Genomic DNA, 27,215 nt, shown 5'->3' with positions numbered 1-27,215 from the left:
CTGGAGACTGGATTTTGGTGCACCAAGCTCCTGATGGACCTGGATGGTCTTGGTGGGAGGAGTTCAGGCATCACCCCAAAGCAGGTTCACCTGTAGGACCAGGTGAAACATTTTGGAGAACAAATTGGAGCTCTTATTCCCCAGAGATGCTCAAAGCATAACTACCAGACCAAGGAAAGAGATGAAAAAGCACCTGGTTAAATCCAAAGTAAAATCAGTTGCATGGGACCCTGGACAAGGAAGGCAAGAAAGCAGATCATGTATTGGAAAAACTCATGCTCTTTAGAGCTCTGCTTGTATCCCACAGGAGATACGTATTTCAAGTCAGAGAGAGATTAATTAACACGCACATCTCAGCATGTGGCTTTGGTGCCCGTGTGTGCTTTTGATTTCCTGCAGCTGTATTTGACCCTCGGGAGCCCTTAAGCCTTTAAACACATCTGGGAGGCGAGAGGGGATGGGGAAGCCCCGGCAGAGCCCAGCGCTGGGTTCCGTGAACTGTGACCTCACCGTCCGTATCCAGGCAGCCGTGGAATCCTGTTCAGGGTTCCCCCTTGGTTCCAGCACTGGAATTCCTGCGGCAGTCCCAGCTGGTCATGCTGGAGGACGAGCACCATCAGGACAGCTCCAGAATTCCGCTCCAGACCGTCGGGTGAGTCTCTGCAGCTTCGCTGCGGATTTGTCCCTCACTCCTGGCTTTGCCTGCTTGGAGTCAGTGCCCCTTCAGATCACAGGTGGGTTTATTCTTGAGCAGTCTCTATCACCTTCAAATGTCATGGGACCTTCAAATGTCATCCTGTTCCATGCTCTGCCGTGGGCAGGGACACATTCCACTCTCCCAGGGTGCTGCTCCAAGCCCTGTCCAGCCTGATCTTGGACACCCCCAGGGATGGGGCAGCCACAGCTGCTCCGGGCACCCTGTGCCAGGATCTCCCCACCCTCACTGAGGAGCATTTATTCCTCACACCTAAATCAGTGGCCTATTCTGAAGTATCCAGCATATATTCAGAAGTTTGCAAGAAGAAACTGACACAGCTTTTCAGTGACACATCAAACATAATTCCCCAGGCAAAAACTTCCTCTGCTGTTTTGTATTGTTAACTATGGAGTTACCACAAGCCAGTGCATAGCAGTGGAATTTTTCTTTTCCTAAGTGAAATCACATGCTTTTTGAATTTATCACTTTATGTGCTAGTAAGCCATTAACACATATTTTAACAGAGGGATATTGCATATTCAAAATCTTTAGCATTCTCAGGTGACACTCTTCAGATTTTGTGGTTTTTTTCTTTTCTTCTGTATGACTTCAGAGTCATTTAAAGAATTTTAAAACTTCAGAGTGATGTGGATGTGACAGAAAACATTTTCATTCTCTTATGAAAGTACAATTTTTTAAAGATTTTATTTTTATTTGTGTTCATGATGAGATTTTGGTGACAGTTGCAAAGAATGGTATTATGTAAAACTAATTTCTTAGTTCTCAGGGCTAAATCTTAATGCAAAAATTCTGTGAAATTTTTGAGAGACTTACCAGCCTTTAAGATAGCAAGTGTTCTCCTAGATGGGCAACCTTGGATATTCAATCTACTTTAAAAAACATAGTACCTTCATTTATCTCCCTTAGAGGTGTGTAGAATTGTTTTGAAGAGAAGCAGATTTTGCAAACTTCTTAGGAGAATGTAGCTCAATCTACACAAACATAACATTTTTTAATTGATGCTCTGAAAACTCTGGCAGCAGATATTCTGTTCTATTTATATATATATTTATTTCTCTACAATAGTCAGGCTTAGAGGACTAGCAATACAATTCTATTTTCTAAAGCTGACGTCAAATTGCAGTTGTGGTAATTGTTCCTGTGGTAGCATGAGTGCTTAAAAAAATCAATATTTTAGTAGGTTGACAAGTAAAGCATGCCTCTGCTAGAGGCCATGATGGTTTTATGATACAGAAGAGACTAATCTTTGAAGCTTATCAAGTAAAAGTATATATGGTTAACTGTATTCTTATTTCTCCACAGTTTATGACTTAAAAAACTGCATTTAGGACACCATGAGTTTCCCCTATTCAGACAACATCTCTTCCAAGGAAGCTAATGGGTAAGGTTCAGTTCTGGATTTTTAAGTCTAGCAGTTTAATTCCTGCTTTTGTGGCTTATTTATTTCCTAGATGGCTGAAACCATACAATTCAGGCTGAGGAAGAACCAGATATGGTGTCACACATGCAAGCTGTCATAGAGTGGTCAGGAGGCAGAGGCAGTTTCTGCCAGCATGTAGGAGCACTGCCCAGGAGGCACAGGAGGGTTTTTCACACAAATTGAGGAGGTAGAGATTGGCTTGAAGTCTTACCATGACCCCTGTGTTTTACAAATTGATAAGAGTTTGATCTTTGGCACAAACTGTTTGTCTCTCTTTAGTCTGTGCAAAACTGCCAGTTGTATGGGAACAGCAAAATTCCACAAATACGGACTTTGGTTAGAAAATCAGACTGCAGTCTGCTCCCTCAGCTGCAGAAGTTTAGCAAAATGACACTGCTAGGTAGTAAATGAAAGAACATTTCTCTCAGTTGCAAAACTACTCTGCATTTTCTGCCAGCTGTGGAATTGAAGCTAGTGAAAAGCTGCTGTTCTGCAATGGTCAATGCTGACTGTAACCAGCAGACTTGTGAAGTGAACACTGAGAATTTAGGTTTGGAGCTACAAAATACCTTCTGCAATACAGAACTCAAGAGGTATTTCATCTCCTCATATGCTTTCTTGAAGATTCTTAAAGTCCTCCTAGAAATGGTGTCTTAGATGAAAGCTGTAGGTGGTAAAAAACATATTTTAGTTCAAAACCAAGAGTTGATCAGCGAGTAATATATGAAAATGGAAGTCGAAAACATTCTCTGAATTTTGTTAGACTGCAAATCTTGCATACTTTGAAACTTTCCAGGGACTTTGTGTGGTTTTGTCTTTGAATCTTCTGAGAGCTTTATAGTTGTAGCACTTCTAGTTGTTACATGAAAATGGAAGGAAAAATCTCCTACAAGTGGTAGGAAGCTTTCGTAAAGTACTGCTTTTGCTGGCCATGCTGTGACAATTAAAGAAAGTATCACAGAAACAAAAATTCTTAAGGCTACTTTCTATTTTATTTGAAAATGTTCAAGTAGACAACCAAAATGAAAGTGGTTAACATAGTAATAATGTAGCAGTTCTGTCACTGGATGGTTTGGGTTTTTTGGTTTTTTGTTTGGTTTTTTGTTGTTGTTGCTTTTTGGTTTTGGTGGTTTATTGGTTTGATTTGTTTTTGGGTTTTGGGGGTGTTTTTGAGTTAATTTTTTGTTTGGTTTGGTCTGGTTTGGTTTGGTTTTGTTGGGTTAGGGTTTTTTGATTCTATACTGAGGAAAAAAAAATAGGATTTTCAGATATATATCTTGAAGTTTCCACCAATTTCCTTGTGAGTTCAGAAACTGTGCATAAAATGTTGTTTCAAAAAGTGTCTAATGCTTTTTTTTTTGCCAATACTTAATATTATGCTCTCTGTTTTACTGCTGTCATACATCCTTTAACAGTAGTAATGTCTTTAAAGGCAAGATTTAATCTAAGTTACTGATCCCCTTGTTGATAGCATTTGTGTATCTTTGGCCAGTCAAAAAAAAACAAACTAGAGAAAACATATGTCATCAGGTAACTTTTTGGTTGTGAAAAATGGTGATTTGGCCTACACAAATCTAGGGGTAAAGTGGTCACTTTTTATTGAGAAAGATCTATTAATAAATGCCAGTATGGTGTCATTGCTGTAAAAAATACTTTATGTAGACAAAGGTATGGTATTTTAGTATTTACATTTCAGCATTATATGATACCAATTTAGTGTTTAATTTAATAATGTTTCTTATATCAGTGTATTTCACATTTATTGCCCATAAACTCTTGCACTTTTGTGTGGAGAAAATAATTATTGCAGTATTACATACTTGAAATAATGTGAAAACCAACATATATCAAATAATGGAAACATTGATTTTCAAGTACTGAAATAACTTAAAAATTTTCTAGTTTGAAGTGTTAAGTTATAATAATTTCACTGAAAATTATTTAACTAGTTAATAAATATGTATTTTAGTATACATATTTATATACATATGTATATATATGTATAATATACATATTTATGTGTGTGCACATATATATGAATTTGTCTATTCTTTGTATAAATTTTTCATTTTATATGTAGAAACTTGGTATTGACTCACTTTTATTGTTTGTGGTGCTCAAGGGCTGATTCTGCTAATTGCCAAATACATTTTATTTTAACTGAAATAGTAGTGGAAATTATGATAAAACAGGGTAGTTTGGAGGACTAAACTTTAACTTGTATTGTGTTTGTGATCATTTGCATGTCTGTAATTTGAATATATATACCTCTGAAGACAGAGTGTGTAAAACAGAGGCTTTTTTCCACATCTCTGCATTTATTTCATGACAGAGGTGGTTTTGAGATGGCAACTCATGTTAAAAAATGAGACCTTCTGTGGACACAAAGAGCTTGCCAGTTGTTTTAAGCCTCCTGGAGGTTAATTATCAAAAATGATGGATGAAAAAGAAATAATAAAATTAAGGTTGGAACTGGAGAGAGGAGAAGTTCTTCGTCAACATCTGGAGAGTGGTATGTCATTTGCTAGAAAAGAGGCTCAAATATAGATGTATTCTACAGAGGATGAGCTGTGTGATATAAAAAACAAAATTTTGGAACTGCAAGGTAATTAAAAGAAAAAAAAAGAGAAATCATAGATCAGAGGCTACGTCAGTCCCTGTCATTAAAACAGTCAGAGATTGCACAAGGCTTTACAATTACAGCCTTTTTTTAAAGTCTCTTATTTTCCCATATCTTATTCATCTGCTTCTGTAAGCTCATAAGAGTTTACAAAACCCTTGCTGTCTCATATGAATTAAATATAACCTGCTAAGCCTATCAATTCCTTTATTTTCCTCTTGCTCCTTACCTTCTGTTATTCCTTCCCTCACTCTGTACGGAATTGTAGTTAAGGTGTCCCTCTCCATTTCCTGCTTACCACTATGTGTTGGGTTGTGTTCTTAATCAGTTTTGGCTAGACGGGCTACCCTCAAATGGGTTTTTGGACATCCACAGCTGCAACTGTGCCCGCAGTTCTTCCTTTTCCATTTCAGTGAAAAAAAAAAACAACAAAGGAATCCTGTTTATTTGTTTACACTCTTTCTAAAAATTTTTTTCCCCCCCAGGAGTTCTCATAGTACTGCTTTTTTATTTAATCTTGTCAAATATTTCTAGCTTTTCATTACTCATATCTATTGTTGAAAGGTGACCCCCTGGCGGGGAGTAATGTGCTCTGACTTTATTATTCAGAATGCTGAACAATTGCTTTATCAAAACTATATTATATTACACTAATACTATACTAAATTACATACTAAAATGACACTATACTAAAAAAATACTAAAGAAAAACCTGTGACTCTCTGAGACAGGCAGGACACAACTTTGACCCAACTGGCAAAGAAATCAAAACAACCTTCACTGGTGTCCAATAACCAAATCACTTCAGGTAAACAATTTCCATAACACATTCCACATGTGCAAAAGCAGGAGCAGTGAATAGAGATAAGAATTGTTTTCTTCTCTGAGGCTCTCACTGCCTTCCCCAGGAAAATCCTTGGGAAGTTGTGCCTGCTGTTCTCTGTGAAGAGATCTGCGGCCACACATATCCGGTCTCTTTGTGTCATCTTTGGTTTTTGTTTTCATACAGAAAACGTGCATTATGACAGTAGTCTGCAGAAAGGAAGGGTTTTACCTACACATTTTTTCCCCTACTTGTTTTGCATTCAGAAACTCAAACTTTCTTAGTCCTTCTCAAACAGAGAGATTTCTTACACTTAAAAGCCAGGGAGATGCATGTTTTCCTACCTAAGTAAGTATAATACTCTTAAAATTTGGTATGGGAGATGTATTTGTGAAACTTGGGTGTTCATTGAAAAGACTGGAGCATTTCTGGAGTTTGTAACCTTACTAGGATGCAAGGAGACTTTGAAACTTGCCAGTGCACTTATATGGCCTAATAATTTTTTTTAAAAAATAATAAGAAATATACACTTTCATTAATTTGGAGAACACATAAATTAGAAAAATTTTATGGTTGTTTTAAATGTGTCAAACTATTTTTGTTTGATTCGGGTTTGTGTTTGGTTCGGGTTTTGTTTTCATATTTGTTTTCTTTGGTTTTTTGTTGGGTTTATTCCTGCTTTTGTTTTTATTGTGACAAATGTCAAAGAAGCCAAGTAGTTGTAATGTTGCTTCTCATCTCCTTTCCACTTTTTAACTTACCACTTCTTTTTTCCTGGCCTCTTGGAGCTTTGCTCACCTCATGTGGTGCTTTTGACACAATCCCAACTTAACTTCTTGGACAGAGCACCTCACTTCTGGCCTGTCTTTAGTATTTTCTCCAAACTCTTGTTCTGCTGTCCTTCTTGAGGCTTGACTTCCTGACATCTGACTGCTCTTCCCTATCATTGTGTCCAATGTGTGTGTTCTTTTTTTTTTTTTTTTTTTTTCTTTTTTTTTTTTTTTGTAAACATCAGTACTCAATGAAAAATACCAGGAGAAAGCAGCAGAGACTGAGAAGATGGTTCAAAGTGCTCAGCGGCAGTGGGAAGAGGAGCAACAAAGATTTGTTGTGGAGAGGGATAACACCCTAAGAGAACACCTTGCTAGAATGGAATTCCTTGTTAAAGAAAAAACTGAAACAGAAATGGCTTGTAAGGTATAATGTATTAATAGATGGAAAGTTCCATGAGATGCTAGCTGAAAGATTTTTTGGTGCAAAGTGTGTGGTGGGTTGGAGTTTTCGTGGTTCAAGGGGGAAAAATCTCCCCCAGACAGTTAAATGCTGCAGAATAGTTCTGAAGATTACAGCTTTATGGAGTTACACTTAGTGTGTACTGCTGGTTTGGGGCTTTGATGGAACCTGGCTGTTTGTCACGGTGAACACGTAAGCCAAGTTATCAGTACACAGTGCTAGTGACAAACAGAGGAGCTTGTGGACAGGACCTAAGGTCCTTCTCAAAACAAGCAGAAACACAAGCCAGTTTTCATTCAAAGCTGATTCTTGTAAAGATAGGGCAGGATATAGGCTGTGAAGAAGCCTACTTTTAGACAGAGTTTTCTTTTTACGTTGCCAGGTGCAGCAGGGTAAGCTCTGAGTTCTGGCTAACAGTAAGGGGCTGAGTTAGTTTGAGGAGGCTCTGGAAGGGTATTGCCTTCTGTTGTGTACAGTGTTTTGTAGAACTACCTTCAGAGAGTTTAATGCTGCAGCAAAATATCAGTGTTGAAAAAGTATGTTATGCTCTGTCAAGTGATGTTTGTCCTTGAAAAAGGATAAAAGGAGCAGTGTATGGCTCAGGACATTGTGTTCTCTGTCAGTTCCCTGGCAGTGTTCTCTGCCAGTGGCTGTAGGGGCTTTGTTGGTCAATGTATTAAAGCTACAAAATTGTAGGAAATGTAATGAACATGAGTTGACTAAGATTGCCATGAATACATCGAGCTCATTAAACAGGTCTGAGCTGTAGGGTTTCAAAAGTCTTTCAGAATTTTCAAAACTCTCTGAAATGAAAATGTGATTCACTGCGAGGTGCCAAACCCTAACCTGCCTTCAGTAGTTAAAATGTTAAATTTTTCACTCTGTTTTTGTAGCTGTTTTCCTGCCCATCAACCTATAGTTATGTTATGTTTAGTTGTGAAATCCCGGGAAATAAAAAAGTGTTACATCTGCACTTGACTGCATTAATTGTTGCTTGAAAGCTTAATTAATTTAAACTTGTCAGATAAACATCAGAAATATCTGGGTTTATAAATTATTACTTTGAATGCATTGCAGTCTTTTGTGTTGTGTATTTACAGGCCTGTATACCATCAGTTTCATTTTTAAGGGGTGAAACCTCTGAGTTAGGCTATGAGTGCCTTGTGTTTGATTAACAAAATGTGGAGCATCAGTTCTCAGGAAAGGTGGATTCACAGGTGGATGCTGCGAGCCTGACCTGAGACTGGTGTTTGAACTGCAGATGGGAAGAGGTTTATGTCACTGGGAAAGTACTCTTAGCAATACAGAGGTATAGAGGGAGTATTTGTGCAGGATTTGTAATTTTAAAATTTTTTTTATTTAAGCATGTTAAGCAGATAGATCTTGTGGGAGGAGGCACAGCTTAAGCCTTTTGGCTGATGCTGTTGTGGAGTAGGTTTTGGTAAGCTCTGTGCTGTGACTTCTCTTTAATAGGCCTTCCACAGATCTATTTCTCAATTATTTTCCTTTTGTGAATGTGTGAGCTTATACAGAGTTTGAATGTATTGCCAACAACTCGTATGTTAAAATCTTTGATTTATTTATTTATTTTTCAGTTAATGTTTCCCTAACTGAAGTGCTTAGAGTCAGGATTCAGTCTCACATACTTGCTACTTCACTTTACCTGTCCAAAATTAATGACTTCCCTTGTATCTGTGTAATCTTAAGTGTCTTAAATTACTTTTAATATTAATGTCTTTTTCTTGATGTTTGTTGCATCACTTGAAGGCAGGAGTCATTTTGGGGTGTATTGTTCTTTTCAAATCAGTCATCAGTCAAAGTGAGAAGATGTTTTTGATAGGAAAGTGTGTAGTTAAAATTGCATGTGAATTTCTACTATAGCAGCTCTGTAGTTACTGCTTTTGCTAAAAGCATTTTTTCAACTGAAATACCATGTCCAGGCCTTTATGTGGAGATAGGTACCTGTGAGTATAAAAAATGAGCAAGGACATAATCCTATGTCAATTTCTTTAACTAAAGAGAAAATGTTACTTTAATATTCTAGATATATAATTGTTTCCTTTTATTTATTTATTGATATGAGTTTTCACTGTTTCAAAGTCCAAGTAGTACAGGTACCAGAGGTTGGTTTTTGGAGACCTAATATACTGAAGAAATAAAGTTGTTTTTGCATGATGTTCTCATCTTTCTGGACTTAAATATTTCCAAAATGTACTTTTCTTTTGTGAATGTGTGAGCTTATACAGAATTTAAATGTATTGCCAACAACTCGTATGTTAAAATCTTTGATTTATTTATTTATTTTTCAGTTAATGTTTCCCTAACTGAAGTGCTTAGAGTCAGGATTCAGTCTCACATACTTGCTACTTCGCTTTACCTGTCCAAAATTAATGACTTCCCTTGTATCTGTGTAATCTTAAGTGTCTTAAATGACTTTTAATATTAAAGACCTTTCCTTGATGTTTGTTGCATCACTTGAAGGCAGGAGTCATTTTGGGGTGTATTGTTCTTTTCAAATCAGTCATCAGTCAAAGTGAGAAGATGTTTTTGATAGGAAAGTGTGTAGTTAAAATTGCATGTGAATTTCTACTATAGCAGCTCTGTAGTTACTGCTTTTGCTAAAAGCATTTTTTCAATTGAAATTCCATGCCCAGAACTTTATATGGAGATAGGTATCTGTGTGTATAGAAAATGAGCAAGAACATAATCCTACATCAATTTCTTTAACTAAACAAAAATGTTATTTTGATACTCTGGATATGTAATTGTTTCCTTTTATTTATTTATTATATGAGTTTTCACAGTTTCAAAGTGCAAGTAATTCAGATACCACAGGTTTAGGAGATCTAATAAACTGAACAAATAAAGTTGTCTTTGCATGTTATCATCTTTCTGGACTTAAATATTTCCAAAATGTACTTTTAGGCAGATACAGTGAAAATAAAGGAAATGGAGGAAAATGCAGCAAGACTAGCACATATAGACTGTAAATACATTACAGAAATCACACAGGTAAACTTTTAGTTAAATATTTGGTAGAAGTTTACCATGAAACAGAAGATGAACATGCAAAGGTACAATCTCTGAAAAATGCTAAGACTTCCTTGCTCCAGTGAAAACATTGAGTGGATTTTTTGCAATGAGTGTCAAAAGTGTAAATGGTAATAGAGAAATATCTCCTTTTTTCAGGGGAGTATCAAGTTAATAGAAAAAATATTAAAACAAAATGTCACATTCTTATGTTTGAGAATTCAAAGTAGCATTGAAACAGTGAGGGGAAAGGAAATGGTTCACAATAGTTAAATTGCTAAAATATTCTGTCGTATATCTTTGGGACGGGCACTTGTTAATTTCGGAGGTACAGTGCATATATCCAGCTTCTCTAGGTGTGAGATATTAATGCATCCTGAGACTTCAGTTCCAAATTTTAGATGACTACATTTCAGCTTCAGAGCTATTATATCTGTAGTTCCCAGAGATGTTTGACTACATGAAAAACTGTAATATGTATACTTCAATATTAAATTCTTGTGTTATTCAACTGTATCACAGAGGGTTTGATCCATTTAAGCAATTAGGATTTATTTTAAAAAAACAAGTGTGAAAAACCTGTAAGATAATTGCTGAGTGATCTCATACTGACTAACAAAGCCTTCATACTGGACTTTTGAAAAACTATATGAGAAAATAAAAAGGAATATCATCTTTTTTTTTTCTTGTTTTCTGAAGAACACTAACAAGCATTGCCACTTGTTCAGTCAGTTTTCTTATGCCCTTCTCTAAGTAGAGGCACATAGATTTCTGAGGTGATGATTAAATAAGTTGTGATGATTCAGTTTTTTGATTCCCTCTCTACTTTTACAACATGCAAAGGAACTGGAAGGGTAACATGCCTGGAAGTTAGAGATTTATCTTTTATGGGTGAAGAACTGGGAAGGTTTTCTTCTTTGTTTATGTACATGAACAAACTCCACATGAGCTTTGTTCTGAGTGCAAGTGTAGCTTTTTCTGTTAATCCTACCCTTTTATGAGTCTACTGAATGAAGAGAATTCCCCTGGAAAACTTCAGTAACATAAATAATTGAAAACAGGAAAATCCGAACACCATGAAAAGACAACAAAATGTGCTTTTGGTCAGCATATCTATTTCTTTCTGCTTTGAACCCTATGTATTAATACATTTTTACATGTGTTCAATGCTTTCTAATTCCATATGGAATTAGTAGAATATATACACCTGCAAAAAGCAGAACAGAACAGACAAATAAAATCAGGATCTTCTTTTTCCTTTCTGGAAGGATAGCAGCTTCTTCCATGCAAGCATTAATGTACTAAAAGACGTGCTGGCCTAGTTAGCCTGAAAAAGTCATTTCATCAGGCACAAAATGAATACATAGAGAGAAAAGCAACTGTCTGCCCTAACTACAGGCATTAATGATTGCCATTTATAACTACGAAACAGAATTACAAGCTGAAAATATTCTACTATAAATTGCTAAAATATTCTGTCGTATATCTTTGGGACGGGCACTTGTTAATTTCGGAGGTACAGTGCATATATCCAGCTTCTCTAGGTGTGAGATATTAATGCATCCTGAGACTTCAGTTCCAAATTTTAGATGACTACATTTCAGCTTCAGAGCTATTATATCTGTAGTTCCCAGAGATGTTTGACTACATGAAAAACTGTAATATGTATACTTCAATATTAAATTCTTGTGTTATTCAACTGTATCACAGAGGGTTTGATCCATTTAAGCAATTAGGATTTATTTTAAAAAAACAAGTGTGAAAAACCTGTAAGATAATTGCTGAGTGATCTCATACTGACTAACAAAGCCTTCATACTGGACTTTTGAAAAACTATATGAGAAAATAAAAAGGAATATCATCTTTTTTTTTTCTTGTTTTCTGAAGAACACTAACAAGCATTGCCACTTGTTCAGTCAGTTTTCTTATGCCCTTCTCTAAGTAGAGGCACATAGATTTCTGAGGTGATGATTAAATAAGTAGTGATCGTTCAGTTTTTTGATTCCCTCTCTACTTTTACAACATGCAAAGGAACTGGAAGGGTAACATGCCTGGAAGTTAGAGATTTATCTTTTATGGGTGAAGAACTGGGAAGGTTTTCTTCTTTGTTTATGTACATGAACAAACTCCACATGAGCTTTGTTCTGAGTGCAAGTGTAGCTTTTTCTGTTAATCCTACCCTTTTATGAGTCTACTGAATGAAGAGAATTCCCCTGGAAAACTTCAGTAACATAAATAATTGAAAACAGGAAAATCCAAACACCATGAAAAGACAATAAAATGTGCTTTTGGTCAGCATATCTATTTCTTTCTGCTTTGAACCCTATGTATTAATACATTTTTACATGTGTTCAATGCTTTCTAATTCCATATGGAATTAGTAGAATATATACACCTGCAAAAAGCAGAACAGAACAGACAAATAAAATCAGGATCTTCTTTTTCCTTTCTGGAAGGATAGCAGCTTCTTCCATGCAAGCATTAATGTACTAAAAGACGTGCTGGCCTAGTTAGCCTGAAAAAGTCATTTCATCAGGCACAAAATGAATACATAGAGAGAAAAGCAACTGTCTGCCCTAACTACAGGCATTAATGATTGCCATTTATAACTACGAAACAGAATTACAAGCTGAAAATATTCTACTATAGAAACCTAAAGTGCTTGCTAGCTGTTGTAGGAGTTTTCCTTTTTATTTGTATTCCTTAGTAAAATATATGTTATACATGACAAGAATTTGATTCCATTCACAATCAAGATTTCTGGTAATGGAAACAGTATTTAATGGCATACTCAAAATTAATGTTATGTTAGTAAAAGTTTTAAAAAAAGGATTGTCTCACTGTTGCATTCATAGAGCTGGTTGTTTTAATTGTTTTACTCAAAGGATTTCAAACCACAGGACTGTCCTGAGCAGGTAATAAAAATAGTCATTTTTGGAAGATTTGTATTAGTGGTTTCCTTATGAGATCAGGTATTTCTTGCCTTGGATGGCTTTGCATTTTTCCCAAAGCTGTTTGTATTTGTTGGGAAGCAGGAGTTCCTGTATGTGATCCTGTTTACTCATTGAGACAGCTTTGATTTTGCTTCCCAAGATGAAAAAGCAGAAGACTGTAGCAGAAACTAAGTAAAGATAACTTCTAATATTTTGCTGTTGGTCTTTGCTATACCCATGCTTAAATTGTGTAAAAATGTCAGTGTGTTCTGTTACCTTCATTTTCCCTTCCTGCTTTCCTGACCTATACAGTATTTTTTTCATATTTTATGCCACTTTTATGCTCCCTGAATATGTTCTTTCTACCCCAGTCTGATAACATTATATTCATTTCTGACTTTGCTGATACAGTGGTTTATATACTTTGTCCTCATGGCATTTGAGAAACAGCTTTCTATTACCTTAATCAAAGTTTCTAAGTCATTTGTATGTACTAAAAGTATGAGGAATTGAATTTCTACTGCATGCTGTTGTTGCTAAAATTTATTTATAGCCTGAATCAATTTATTATACCACTGATTAAAATCACTGTCAATAAATGAGGCATGGATTGTGGAGTTTGATAAGTTGTAGGCCTATTTTGGCCAGCTATTTAATCATATATAACCCATGCAAAACAAATTTTAAAAATAATTTAGAGTGTGTTGCGCTACCAAGCCAACTGGACAGTTTTCTGTGTGCTGTGCAGGTGTTGGGGCACAGTTTGGATGCACCTCAGAGTATTAACATGGGTGAATTAATTGCATCTGCTAAGAGCATGGATATTTTTATCTGTGCCAGGTCATGGTTGTGGCCCCAGCCCCCAGGACTGGGATTTACTCAAATACTTTATATACTGTGTCTAATTAGATAAATTTTGTTTTCTTATTATCTATTATTATCTAATTAGATAAATCTGTTTTCTTACTCTGCTGTAATATTATGCAATAGTATGGCTGCAGTGATTAGAAATGAACTGAGGAATTTTGTAAAGCTGTGAGAATGAACTTTGAGGGCTTGTCTTCAGCTGCATGCAGCACTGCTACTACACATATGATGCAGGGCTTTTGATTTTAACATTGCCCAGCTACAGCAATTAATTTTCCTTTGTGTTCCAGAGGGAGCTGTCCATCCTCCTGAACTTGTACCAGAGCATGGCAAATGCCCACGTGCTTGCCAAACAGACAAATGTCCCCTTGGAAGAGTTACCTTGGACAGAGTTTTGTGCACTCTTGCATGAGAATGTTGAAGCCCTGATCTTGAACTTCCACAAGGCTAACGAGAGGGTGAGTGTCCCCAGCCACCAGCTGCCCCTGCTGAGCTCAGTGACATTTGTTCACACTGCAGTCTCATTAAAAAGGAGTGATATTCATCCCTGCAAAAGGATTTGGACAGTAACTGAATTATGGCTTGTCCACTGCTCAGTTTGATGCTGTTGCTGTGGGCCTTTAGATGTGAGTGGAGTGTGCATCAAGTGCCTCAGCTCCACCTTCTGTGCCGGACATTCTGAAAGGGATATCTGATACTAGCCACAGGGACCTACTTAAAATATAGTAAATTCATCTTACTGATAAAGAAATTCACAGAATGTACTAATTTACAGTCATAAAGCAAGTCTTTATTTGACCATAATCCATAGGCTTACTCCGGGAATACCACCTTTTAATTATGTGTTTATGATTCAGATGTACTATTTGAAAGAATGCCAGTGTGGGTTTTTTTGTTTAATTGTGACTTTTGGATTAGGACATTTTTATTCAGGAACACAATAGAAATACCTATTATCAAACATGTCAGTATTTGTGTGAAGGAGGGGCTGTACTTTTCTGAGTGGTATTAATGCAAGTGAGCTTACATGGCCTTTCTTCCCAGAAAACCTTGTGTTTTTAGGAAAAAACCAAACCTTTTAAAATAAGTCAGCTGGCTTCAGAGACTAAGCTAAGAGTGGCTAAGCCACTCTTTAGGGTTTCACTTTGTGTTCTGGTTTATTTCTCTTTTGAAGTAGGTGAGGGAAGGGAAGGGAAGGGGAGGGAAGGGAAGGGAAGGGGAGGGAAGGGAAGGGAAGGGGAGGGAAGGGAAGGGAAGGGGAGGGAAGGGAAGGGAAGGGGAGGGAAGGGAAGGGAAGGGGAGGGAAGGGAAGGGAAGGGGAGGGAAGGGAAGGGAAGGGGAGGGAAGGGAAGGGAAGGGGAGGGAAGGGAAGGGAAGGGGAGGGAAGGGAAGGGAAGGGGAGGGAAGGGAAGGGAAGGGGAGGGAAGGGAAGGGAAGGGGAGGGAAGGGAAGGGAAGGGGAGGGAAGGGAAGGGAAGGGGAGGGAAGGGAAGGGAAGGGGAGGGAAGGGAAGGGAAGGGAAGGGGGTGAATATTGTTGGCAGTGTTTGTAGGGCTTGTGTCTTATTGTGTTTGCTTTTTAATTAAGCATTGTTATTGAGACTGATTGTGAGGTCTCCAGGGCCTTCCTCATGCACTAAGCATCTTATTCTGGGATTTTAGACTGTGTTGTAAAACACTTTCCTACAGTTCAGTGTGAACTATCTGGAAGTGTCTTGGTGATATTTTCTAATAACAAAGTGCAGGTGTGTGCATTTGGAGATCATTGTTGGCTTGGTTCATTCCTCCATTTAGTTTGCATGGGAGGTGCAGTGTTAAATCACAACAGTGAATCCCTTCATGTTTGTTGAAAACACATCATAAACTTATGTTTTTGTAAGGAAAATATTCTCTATGTTAGAATTCTCTGAAATTGTTTCAAAACTTAATAATAATCTGGAATGTCTTGGTTTAAAAAAAAAACCCAAACCCAAACCCAAAAACCACAAAACCCCCAAACAAAACAAAAAATTAAATGCCTTTTTTTTAAATTATTGTTTGCAATAATCACAAACTTCTAAAGGATATACTTGAATTACTGATTTACTAAAATTTACTAAATTTACTAATATAATAAAATTTAAAACAATTGTTTAAAAATGTTTTAAGTGTCTGGCTCAGATTTCCTACAAAGAAGGTTACAAATATCGGCAAGGAGGTATAAAGATGGCAGAACCAAAACCAAATTAAATAATTTGTCTCAAAATATATTTCAGTTTTGTTTTGAGAACCAAGTAATCAATCTGCTATGATAGAGTTTTACTTATTTTTAATGAAAATATTGAAGAAATCACAGTTTACATTTTATGCTGGAATAGTCTGTCCTTAACTTAAAGTGAAAAAGTAAATAATAATTTCTTCTTAAATGCTTGTCACACAGATAGCTCATCTAGAATATATTTGCAAGCACAAGACTGACACCATGAACTTTCAGCAGAACCAGGAGGATGCTTTTAAGAAAATGTCTGAACAGTTAAAAGCACAGGAACATTTCTGGCAGAAAGAAAAGCAATATCTTGAAGAGAGGTACTCAAATCGCCTTGCAGAAATTCAAGCCAGAGCACAGGTATGGTGCTGTGAACTTCTAATTTTTTTCCCCTTGTAACATTTAATGAATTATTTCAGTAGTTTAAGCCCTTTAGCAGTTTAAGGTCATTTGGAATTAAAGTATATTTTTAAAGTAAAAAAATACAGACAACAAACTAGCCCATCACTGTGATAATATTAACATCACTTAAAATAAGAAATACATTACTTTGATGAAGTATTTGTTGAAGAGAATTTGGTCTACAGCCCCAGCTGAGAAGCCTGATTTCATCTACAGTTGGTAGTATTTTTTTCTGAAAATCTGTCTTGGTTTGAAAAGACAGGAGCCTGTGAAGGAAGGCAAAAGCCTCCTGTGAAATGGAGAAGGTAAAACCCCTCCCTCCGAATTATCACAACTTCAGAATTAAAAAGGGCTCTCAGGCAAAGATATGGGAAACGGGAATAACAGTTCTTTACTGGAAGAAAAAAAACCTAAATAACAATGTAATTTAGCACAAGCAATACAACCACTGGCAGAGTGAGAAAAAACCTGACACCCTGAGAAGTCAGGGTGCTGATAGCAGTCCAGCCAAATGGTGGCTGCTCCTCCTGGAGCGGCGATCTGCAGAAGGGTGTAGATCCCTTCTGAAAATGCGGCGAAGGAGCAGCTGGGCCTTGGTTCCTGATTCCTCTCGTAAATCCAGCGAAGAAGGCTGTCTGTGGTCTCAGAAATGCTTGTTTTATGGTGGCAGGGATGCTTGGCTCCTCCCTCTGGGTGGAGCATCTCCCAATGGGATGATGTAACTAATCTTACCAGCCACAGTGAGTAATTCAATAGCCCATTAGCAGGCCATTGTCTTCTTCTTCATTTTTCTCCAGCTTCAGCTGGTAGCGGTTTTGACCCCATCATCTTTTAATCATCTGGCTTCTAGCTTCTTTTATTACATGGTGTCTTGGTTTGAAAAGACAGGAGTCTGTGAAGGAAGGCAAAAGCCTTCTGTGAAATGGAGAAGGTAAACTCCCTCCCTCCGAATTATCACAACTTCAGAATTAAAAAAGGCTCTCAGGCAAAGATATGGGAAACGGGAATAACAGTTCTTTACTGGAAGAAAAAAACTAAATAACAATGTAATTTAACACAAGCAAAACAACCACTGGCAGAGTGAGAAAAACCTGACACCCTGAGAAGTCAGGGTGTTGATAGTAGTCCAGCCAGATGGTGGCTGCTCCTCCTGGAGCGGCGATCTGCAGAAGGGTGTAGATCCCTTCCGAAAATGCGGCGAAGGAGCAGCTGGGCCTTGGTTTCTGATTCCTCTGGGAAATCCAGCGAAGAAGGCTGTCTGTGGTCTCAGAAGTGCTTGTTTTATGGTGGCAGGGATGCTTGGCTCCTCCCTCTGGGGGGAGCATCTCCCAATGGGATGTTGTAACTAATCTTACCAGCCACAGTGAGTAATTCAATAGCCCATTAGCAGGACATTATTTTCCTGGCAGTGTCATTGTTCTTGAAAGAGATAAGAAAAACTGCCTAACCCCCAACATATGGCAAAAATAGAATACATGCTTATTTTACAAGCCAGGACATTATATAGCCCATTAGCAGGAGATTATCTTCCTGGCAGTGTCATTGTTCTTGAAAGAGATAAGAAAAAACTGCCTAACCCCCAACAGATGGCAAAATAGAATATATGTTTATTTTACAAGCCAGGACAGAATGTTAAGGATGTCAGATCAAATTTTCATTTTCCAAGAATTACTGAGGGCAGCAGCCACTTTTTGAGCATCATCATTTGCAGAGATTGTATGGAGTAACAATAATGTGGTGTTACCTGCAGATAAATTTAATTACATATGTACTGACCCTAAGAACAGTGGTAGATTTCAACAGTGTTAAGCGACTCTGCTTTACTGATACTACAGTGAGAAGTGGTTTTAAAGTGTAAAACTGTCACTACTTGTTAGATGGGTTATTTGCAATTAAAAATGTTCCCTGTTATTCCACAGCTACCATTTACTGTCTTTATCATCACATTCCTTCACACCTGTTTCAATTAAAAGCGTTGTGAATAAAGGAAATAGATGTCCCTTGTTATTTGTGAGTTACTGCAAATTACTTCGCAGAATTATGCTGTATTTGATGCAATTTCAGGACTGAAAGTCTTTGCATGCTGAAAAATTTAATCTGTCTAGTTTCATGTTCCAGACTTCCTTATGTTTTTCCTTTTGCTTACACTGGCTTTCTGCTCGGTAGGGCAGTGTTCTCTCTGAAATTGGAAGATGTTATTACTACTGTTACATCAACTCCTAAAATTGTATTGTGGGCAGACAAGTGGTGTTGGATCTTCTGTGAGCTGTCACGGTGTTGGGGGATTTGTCAGAAATGAGGAGTCCATCTGCAGTTGATGATCATGTAAATTTCCCTCCTACCATTGCATTGGTTTCATATATCTGGTTCTGTAATTGCTTACCAAAAGAGGTACTTTCATCACCATTATTACTAACAATTTTCACTCCTTTAATGCATCATTAGAATAGCAAAACTAAGAATTTTGGTTTTGCTCTTGTCTAGGTAAAAACCATCTAGTTAATATTTCTTACATGTTTGTTTGGTCTGTTTCTGTTGCAGGAATGTGAAGAAACGGCCCACAAAAACAGGGGGAAACTGTATGGCCTTGAACAAATCTGCGAGCAACTGGCCCAGGAAAACAATTCCATGAAAAATACATTATTAGATGCTTTCAAGGCACGCTCATCCCTGCTGGCAGCCTGTGCGCTGCTGTCAGGGGCCCTGTGTCCCCTCTACGGCCGACTGAGCGCTATGTCTTGCCAAAGAGACATTCTCCAGGAGCAGGTGAACCAGCACCAATTATTGAACCAGAAGATCATCAGGCTCCTTTGTGGTCTCCCTACTATGGTGGAAAGCAACGATGAAGGCAGGCTGAGGCAGAGAAGAGCCAAGAGCCTGGTTTACGTGTTCCGAAGGGCTGTGATTGCAGTTCTGGCTGCTAACAGGCTGAGGGCTCTGGCCAGATATTCTTGTACCTTTTTCGTCTGGACAGATGGCTCCAGAGGAAGCAATGGAATTCAAGTTTGTGTGGGAGAATCCAGAGGCAGGCATATGTCACGTAAGTGAAATGTTCTTAAAGTGTCATGTCAAATTACATGCTTAGGGAATAACAAAGACCAATATTATTGTTATTGCTGGGGCATAAAGATATATTTAATGACATTCTGACAAATGTTATTTATGGATTAAATCCATAAATAGATTTATGTTTTTTATGTTTCTTTATGAATGTATTTCACTCTAATAGCAAGTGCCTGTTCTTATGTTAAGCGTTGCAAGTAAAATTGCAATTATGCACATGAACTCAACTCAACACTATCTGATATCCTTGATATTTGTGATTTGTGTTTCTAAATGATTAACTGTCTTTTTCTTTTTTTTTTTTTTTGGAAAAGGTACTTCCTCTTTTTAAATAATTTTTAATACTTATTTCCTACTAAAACCCACAAAATTGCTTTCTAATTCAGGTAAAATATTAGCATAGGATTTTTAAATTTTCTTTGGAGATGATGTCTACTTGCCCCTTTCTGTTGCCGGAGCAGTTTATACTTCCCTCTAGAAGGATAAACAGTATCAAAAATGTTTTCGAAATGAGAAGATTCATCTACTTTTTTTTTTTTTTTTAGTAATTCTGGAAGCATGCTTAAAAGCCCTTAAATTCTCCTGACTAATTTGTTATTTATATGCTTATTTTTGGTTAATTTCTGAAAGAGCTGAAGATAGCAGTGTGCCATATCTTAGTGATTTACTTATCCTGCTAGCTGCAATTCTGGTTCACAGGTTTTGAAGAGGAAGGAGTTGACTGTGATGAAGCACTTCACTGGTTGAGTAGCTCTAACCTTTATACTGCAATAATCAGCTCCATCTCAGAACTGGAACATGTTCTCAGCAAACAAGGTAATTTTAACTGCATATTGTTGTAGCAGAAATATATATTTAAAAAATAAATAAGTCAGGGTCGTTATATCATTTCCATTTTATGATTTTATCTAAACTATTCTGGATCATAGCTCTGAAGAGACATTTCTGAATATTTATGTTAGACACCTTTGACTAGAGGTTATGTCCTGAGCTAGTCAATACAAATTTTAGTGGGGCTGTTTCCCTGAAGGAGTGATTTTATTGCAGGGTAAAATAATAACTCTATTTAACATTCTCTGAATAATCACATCTCTGTACTGTTGGAATTAATTAATTAAAGATTAATTTTCTTTAACAGCTGATAGGTTATTTTATCCTTTCAGTATATAGAGCCATAGAAGCAGAAGGCTGGAAAGTGTCTCTGGAGTTTATTTACAGTGAGAGCTGATACAGGCTCCCTTGGTTCATCTGCATTGCTGCCATCCCTGGTTCTTTATTAACCTCTAGTTTAGAGTCCCCACATTTTTGTCACAGAACAAATGATATTTAGAAAAGGGACAATTTATGTGAATAAAGGGAAATGGCAGGAGAAAGACAAGGTGATGCATTTTCCAGAAGCTAAACACTAAATTGGTATAAAAGTTGCCATTGAATTAAATGTGTTTAGATTCAGTTTCAGGCACTTTCTTCTTTGATCATGCTGCTTTCAATAAATTGAAAATTAAAAAACATTGTTTGAACAGTGTTTCAGATTCAGTATTCTGTGTTTCAGAATATTGACAGGTTCCATCCTCTGTAAGTGAAAAAGAACATGATATTATACAAGAAATGGGAACTAATAACCTGCTCGATGTTTCCTTTGTGTTGTTGTTTCTTAAAGATGCACACCTCTGGCCTTCTGGACACTCACTTATCAGTACAGCCAGGAGCTGCTTTGCAAAACTGATGGGCAACCTGAGCGTACTGATGGAGACAGCTCAAGGGAGCATTCACAGGTGCAGAGCTTACCTGGAGAGGGACTCCCTGATACAGAGGCTGGCTCGTGGGCTCAACAGAGTAAATGTCCAGGCCCTGGAAGCTGGATTGTATGACAGACTGCCCAGCACAGTAAGCAGATTTACAGTTCTCCTTCATGGAAACAGAAGGTTTATAGCAACAGTGAAGCTCCCTTGATAGCAGCATTTGTTTTGCTTCAGGCTGGTGATGAGTCAATGACAATGAAGTAGCACTATATAGACACTCAGAAGTTGATTTGTCACACATTAGGATGTGAATAGGTCTTTTCTTTTGTTGACAAACAATTTTTGGAGGAGGTTTAGTGTATCCAAGTAAAAGGTCTTTTTTCAAGTTCTATCAGATCTGTATCAGCTTATAAAAACAAATTTGTTTTTGTCTTGATGTAAAAGATTGCTTTTCCTTATTGTTTTCTATTTTCTCATGTTTACCATCCTTTCTTTCAGTAAAGATAACCTTCTTCCCTTTAACCAAAATAAAAAAATAAACTCTTTCTCTCATAATCTTTTGTAGTAGACTTTAGTTGAAAATAATACTTCTTTGTAAACAGAATTTGCAGTAACCCTGGTAGGTGACATGTTCAAACTTTTCTGTATGTCTTTTAGAGATGGAGGAAAAAATGATAGTTTTGTCTTAATTTTCTTGGGTCTTAAATATTATTCATTTTATTGCTAAAATACCAGATTTTGTAGCACACCAATTTGTTTTTCTTTGCTGACAGAGAAACATAGCAATCTTGCAGCAAGAAATATTTAGATTTTCACAAAAGCTTCATGCAGCAGAGGCAGAGTCCCACACACTGCACCTGCAGCTTGCAGAATGCAGATGGGCTTTCAATGAGATGCAAAAAGATGCTGAAAAAGCCCAGAGACTGCAGGAGCAATTAAATGAACTTCAGCATGTAAGTACATTTGATTTGGAGACTCTCCTGCTAAAAGAGATTCTCCTTTATGCACATTTTTTGATTTGTGTTCTTGTGGAAAACAAACATAAAACTGATTTACTTTCAATAGAATTTTCCAGAAAACTGCACTTGTAAATGTCACTAAACTAGAAGACAGATGTATTTAGAAATATCCCTTTTCCACTGGAGTTTACTTTTGATTTGTAGAAGGAGGTATACTGTATAAATTACAGTTTGGTCTTCAGCAACCCAGCTTCTCACATTTGTTGGAAATGTTGATGTGATTTATGTATCCTAAAAGAAGATTTCACTTCAACAGAGAAAACTCAGCTGGAATGAGGGTATTCAGTAAGAATGTTCATGAGAAGTTAATGAAACATAAATATAGCAGTTTAAACTCTTGTTGGATGTTGATGAATGTTATAATAAGTGCAATGAAAATTTTAGTGGATCTGTTTCCCCAAAGAAGTAATTTTGTGGCAGGGGGAAAACAGCCTTTTCCTACATTCTCAGTAGCACAAATGCCCAAAATTCCCCTGACTCTTTTGCTGTTTTTCATTGACTTACTGAAACACTGTGGGTTCCCTGACCTGAGGCCTAGTTGGTAGAACCTGTCAGGGTGTCCCAGTCCAAACACTTCCAAGCAGAGACTATCTGCTAGATGATGTCTCACCCATTGTCCTTCCTAGCTAGTAAAATAGATATATTTTTTTTATTCAAAAATATCTAATCATCTTCAGTTTTGTTATTAACAGGTTCTTTTCCCTTAGTGTTTTGGTTCAGTTAGATGAAAATTATAATATTTCAGATTGTAGTTCAAATGCAGATGACTACTTTCCTTGAAGAATAATTTCTTGTTTCTGGAACAGTTTCTGGATGAGAAGAACAGTCCACAAAGGTGTTTACAAGGGTTAATAAGTTATCCACTAAAGTTTTGAACATTGATCTGCATATTTTTCCTTCTAAATATTAAAGTTTTGCATCCAAGAGTGCTAATTTGAGTAGAATAATGAATGCCAAGACTTTACATGAATGTTCTTTATAAAAAACACAGCAATAATTAACTGGTCTGTCATTTTATTGTTCAGTGATATGTCTTCATGTTAAAAAAAACCCTCAATACTAATCCTAAGCATGCATTTGTTTTAGTATTTGATATGTTTGCATGTGGAACTCACTCAGTGGTAGGGAAACCACTGAATATAGCTACAGAATCAGGCACAACTTGTTTCTCTTTCCAGAGAATCAACAAAGACAATATACACGAGGAGTTAGAGAATGCTTTGCAGCGTGAGCACGAGGCAAGATTGCTTCTAGAAGAGCACCAGCGACGGCTTCAGGAGCTGAGTAGCAGACTGGAATCACTCTCATTTACTGACATAGATAAAAGCCAAGTCTCCAATTTACCTCTGATGGTAAGATTATTCTTCTGGAACAGTCACCAGAGCTTTACCTTTCATTAAATAAGCCAAATAGTGCAGTCCTTCTGTAAATAAAATAACAGGAGTAAATACACACACACTACTCAGTCTGCTGGAATTTTAGGCTACTGACAAAACACTTCAAAGGCTCCTTTTTTTTTTTTAAGCTATGGATGTTTTGTTTTTAACAATTTAAGAAAAAGTCTTCAATGGGTGTTTGTTTGGGGTTTTTTACCTACAATAATTTTGTTTTCTAAAACGTATTTATACATAGCAAATATAATGAAAACTGAGGGGGTTCTGAGTGATCAATGCTTTTGGTAGGAAATTCATAAAACCTTAATATGCAGTGGTCCAAATCTACTTCACAATCGATTTGTCTTTCACGTTGGTCAGTGGCCAGTGGCGTAAAGAGAAGTTTATTTGGGCTAAAGAGAAACTCGGCTCTCTGTCTGCTGGCAGAGCCTCCCTAATGCAATGGAGGAGCTGAGGAAAAGAGAGCAAGTCCTGGATCACCTGAAGAGACTCCTGAAAGACATGGAGCAAGACCGGCAGCAGCTGCAGGAGACTCTCCAGGAGGCAGAACTTGCCATCCAAGAGGGAGCAAAGTGAGCGCTGGGGCCTGGAAGATGTCACTTAAAATGAATAAAAATTTAAACTCCTACTTCAGTGGGCAGGGCTTTAGCCCTGGACAGTGTAAGGTTAGAAGAGAAAAGTAGATATGTCTCTTTTATTTTTAAATTCAGGGATAGTCTTCTTAAAACAAAAGTGTTAGTTCAAAATACTAGGTCATGCATTTTATGCAGTTATCCCATAACGTTGCTCCAAATTCTAGGTGCTGAAATAACTGGCAAACAAAATACCTCTGCTATCTTAGTGATCTGACAACATCTCTATGGCAGATCCTTAAAGTTCTGTTAATTTAAGAAATTATTGTTTGGTCTCTGTGTTTCCACACCATCTTTTTATAGACAGATACAATTTATTTATAGTAAATACAGAAGCATCAGTTAGGGGACAGGTCTTCACTGCCAAAGGGACTGAAACCCATTTTGGACCTAGCCTTTCCTGTGGTACAAGACAGATCTTCCAGCTGATTTCAGGGAGTTTTGGATTTAGACCTATTCCCCACACCGCTTACACCACAACCTGGAGTGGAAGGAAAGGCTCAGGCACTGGTCTTGAAAAGATTGGTAGTCAAAAGGAGACCCCATGACTTGAAGAAGTTTATTACTAACCTATTCTTATCCCATATGGTCAGATTAAATCAAAACAAAAACTTTGCAGATTTTGTTTTCTAATTCTTACCATAGTATGAAGCATGCATTATAAATATTGTCATTCCATGGCTAGGATCTAAAAAAATTTTAGTCATATGTGGGTTCATTTGACCTCTGAAGACCAACATCTGAGAAGCTTTAAGGGCTTTATGCACAAGGAAAATAATGCAATTTGTATAGTCCTTAATGAAATGTTTAACAAGCTAATTAAAATGACCAATGTTATTTGGTAGGATTTTATCAAAGTGGGTGTTGTCTGCAGAAGCATTTCTTCTAGAAAGCTTGCCCTTTTCATCCTGCCCCTATCTATTTTGGACATTTTAGTAAAGATAATTTTTTGTGACCACACACATATCCAGAAGAGGTTATTTTAATGTGAAGTAACTTTAAAACTGGCTATTTTTTCCCCTCCATACACCAGCTGAATATCAACAAAGACAATTACCTTTCCTTTCATTGTTCTAGCAGCCCTTCAGAACAAATAGGGTTTCTTTCTCCCTTTGGAACATATAAGCAAAGCAAATTGAATAAACAGAATCTGTCCATGTTTTCCAATACAAGAATATAATACCATCCAGCTTGAGACTTTTTATGCCCTCTCTATCCAAGCCATGATGGTTGTTCATTGATAGGCCTATAATTACATAAATTTTCATTGCTTATCCTCAAAAGAAGCATCTTTCATATCGAAATGCACCAAATGCACCAACATTAACTACTTTCTGGGTTTGCACTGGGGATATGAAAAAGAGAGAAAATCCTAACAGTTTGAGTTATCAACAACAATTATTTTACAAGACATGACAGCCATAAAGTAGCAGAAGATTAATTTCTACATTGGTAGAGCTTCAGTTCCATAAAGTTACTCCCTTCCCTTTCCTTTCCTTTTTCCTTTCCTTTCCTTTCCTTTCCTTTCCTTTCCTTTCCTTTCCTTTCCTTTCCTTTCCTTTCCTTTCCTTTCCTTTTTCCTTTCCTTTCCTTTCCTTTCCTTTCCTTTCCTTTCCTTTCCTTTCCTTTCCTTTCCTTTCCTTTCCTTTCCTTTCCTTTCCTTTCCTTTCCTTTTTCCTTTCCTTTCCTTTCCTTTTTCCTTTCCTTTCCTTTCCTTTCCTTTCCGGAACTTCTCTTTTTCTTTTCTTATAGAGATGAAGAGTTGATCATGAATCGTATGAAAGCTGTGGAGGCTGCCCTGAATGAGGTAAGGATTTGAAGTGTTCCCTCTGATTTGTGTTCCAAACATCTAGAGCCTTAGAACTGCTTACTCTCAAGGGAGGAGAGAAGTTGTTGCAAAGCAACTTCCCTTCCTTGCCACTGAAGTTTCCTCCTTCAACTTCTGCCATCTTAAAAAAACACAGTGAAATAAAATGCAAGTTTGTAGTACATACACAGCTTGTTCTAAATACAGAAGTTATGATAAAATTCACTTTCTTTCCCTTGCTGAGCACTATTTCTGGTTGCCAAGACCAATGCAACATACAAAAAAATTGGCAATTGTTGTGGTTAACCCTCTACTGAATAATGAGAGGTCACATACTTGGTGGCCCTAAAACATTTGGCTTTGTGTCTGCTGCTTTAACCTATGAAACATCATAAATAGGAAAAGAAAAGGAGGAAGTTAGAATGTTTAAATATAGAAGCTATTTTGTTCATGTAGGTTTTCAGGCTTTAAAACTGGAATTTTTTCTGTATATAGCAACTGAATACCAACAAAGAAAACTACCTTTGCCTTCATTGTTCTAGCAGCTCTTCACAACAAATAGGGTTTTGTTCAAAATTTCAAATACTAGTTTGGTTAGGACAAAGCAATGAGTGGAAAAAAAGGATAAATTTACTGAAACTGTGCCATATTTTCAACTCTGAACACAGATTCAGTACAATGTGTCATTATTGTTTTTAAGTTTGATGTCTTTTATCCCTTAGTCTTTATAGCTGTGCAGAATACATTAGTGCTAAAACAGAATTTTTTGCCCAATGAGAGAATTGTCCTGAAACTGTGTGGTAATTTTTTATGAACAGAAATTGAACCTGCAGTGAATCTTGTGTTGAAATAAACTGAAAAAGTTGTATCAAGAGCTCAGTGCTGTATTGCATGTTTGAAAACATCTCATCAAAGCATCTTCTAACTAGAGGGTGGAGTCATTCCCTTTTCTTCAATGATATTATTATTCAACATTCTAGAAGAAATACCAAACCAGTGCTAGACCTATTTTGATGTTTAAGTTCTGGGACTGAGAATCTGCCTGGCTTACAAACTGTATATAGTTTGTCTGCTGAAAAAAAAAATAAATCTGTCTTTTGTAACGATTTTGGATGTGTGCTATTTGGAATTTAAGTGTAGCTTGCCTGGCCCTAATGATCCCTTTTACTTTTATTTAAAGCACGTGCTTAGATGTTTTATGGATCTCTACTCACTGGCAGCTGACAGAATTGAAGCATTAAGAACAGGAAGACAATCTGCAAGGGTTCA

At 37.0% G+C, this 27,215-nt stretch overlaps 1 protein-coding gene across 1 annotated transcript; it reads left to right on the top strand.

Annotated features, from left to right (window-relative positions):
* Positions 1-457: 457 nt before the first annotated feature.
* On the top strand, positions 458-26,677 carry LOC120505880 (coiled-coil domain-containing protein 171-like). The gene is made up of 12 exons (XM_039716827.1): positions 458-734; positions 6,597-6,778; positions 13,935-14,102; positions 16,062-16,247; positions 18,831-19,329; positions 20,052-20,168; positions 21,013-21,239; positions 21,868-22,047; positions 23,292-23,465; positions 23,934-24,079; positions 25,892-25,946; positions 26,669-26,677. Exons 1-12 carry the CDS (start codon positions 458-460, stop codon positions 26,675-26,677), a joined length of 2,220 nt encoding a protein of 739 aa, XP_039572761.1.
* The last annotated feature ends 538 nt before the right edge of the window (positions 26,678-27,215 follow it).

The sequence above is a fragment of the Passer montanus genome, unplaced genomic scaffold (genome assembly GCF_014805655.1).
Source record: "Passer montanus isolate IOZ18808 unplaced genomic scaffold, ASM1480565v1 scaffold363, whole genome shotgun sequence".
Classification (NCBI taxonomy): Eukaryota; Metazoa; Chordata; class Aves; order Passeriformes; family Passeridae; genus Passer; species Passer montanus.
This window is presented reverse-complemented; position numbering and strand designations above follow the sequence as displayed.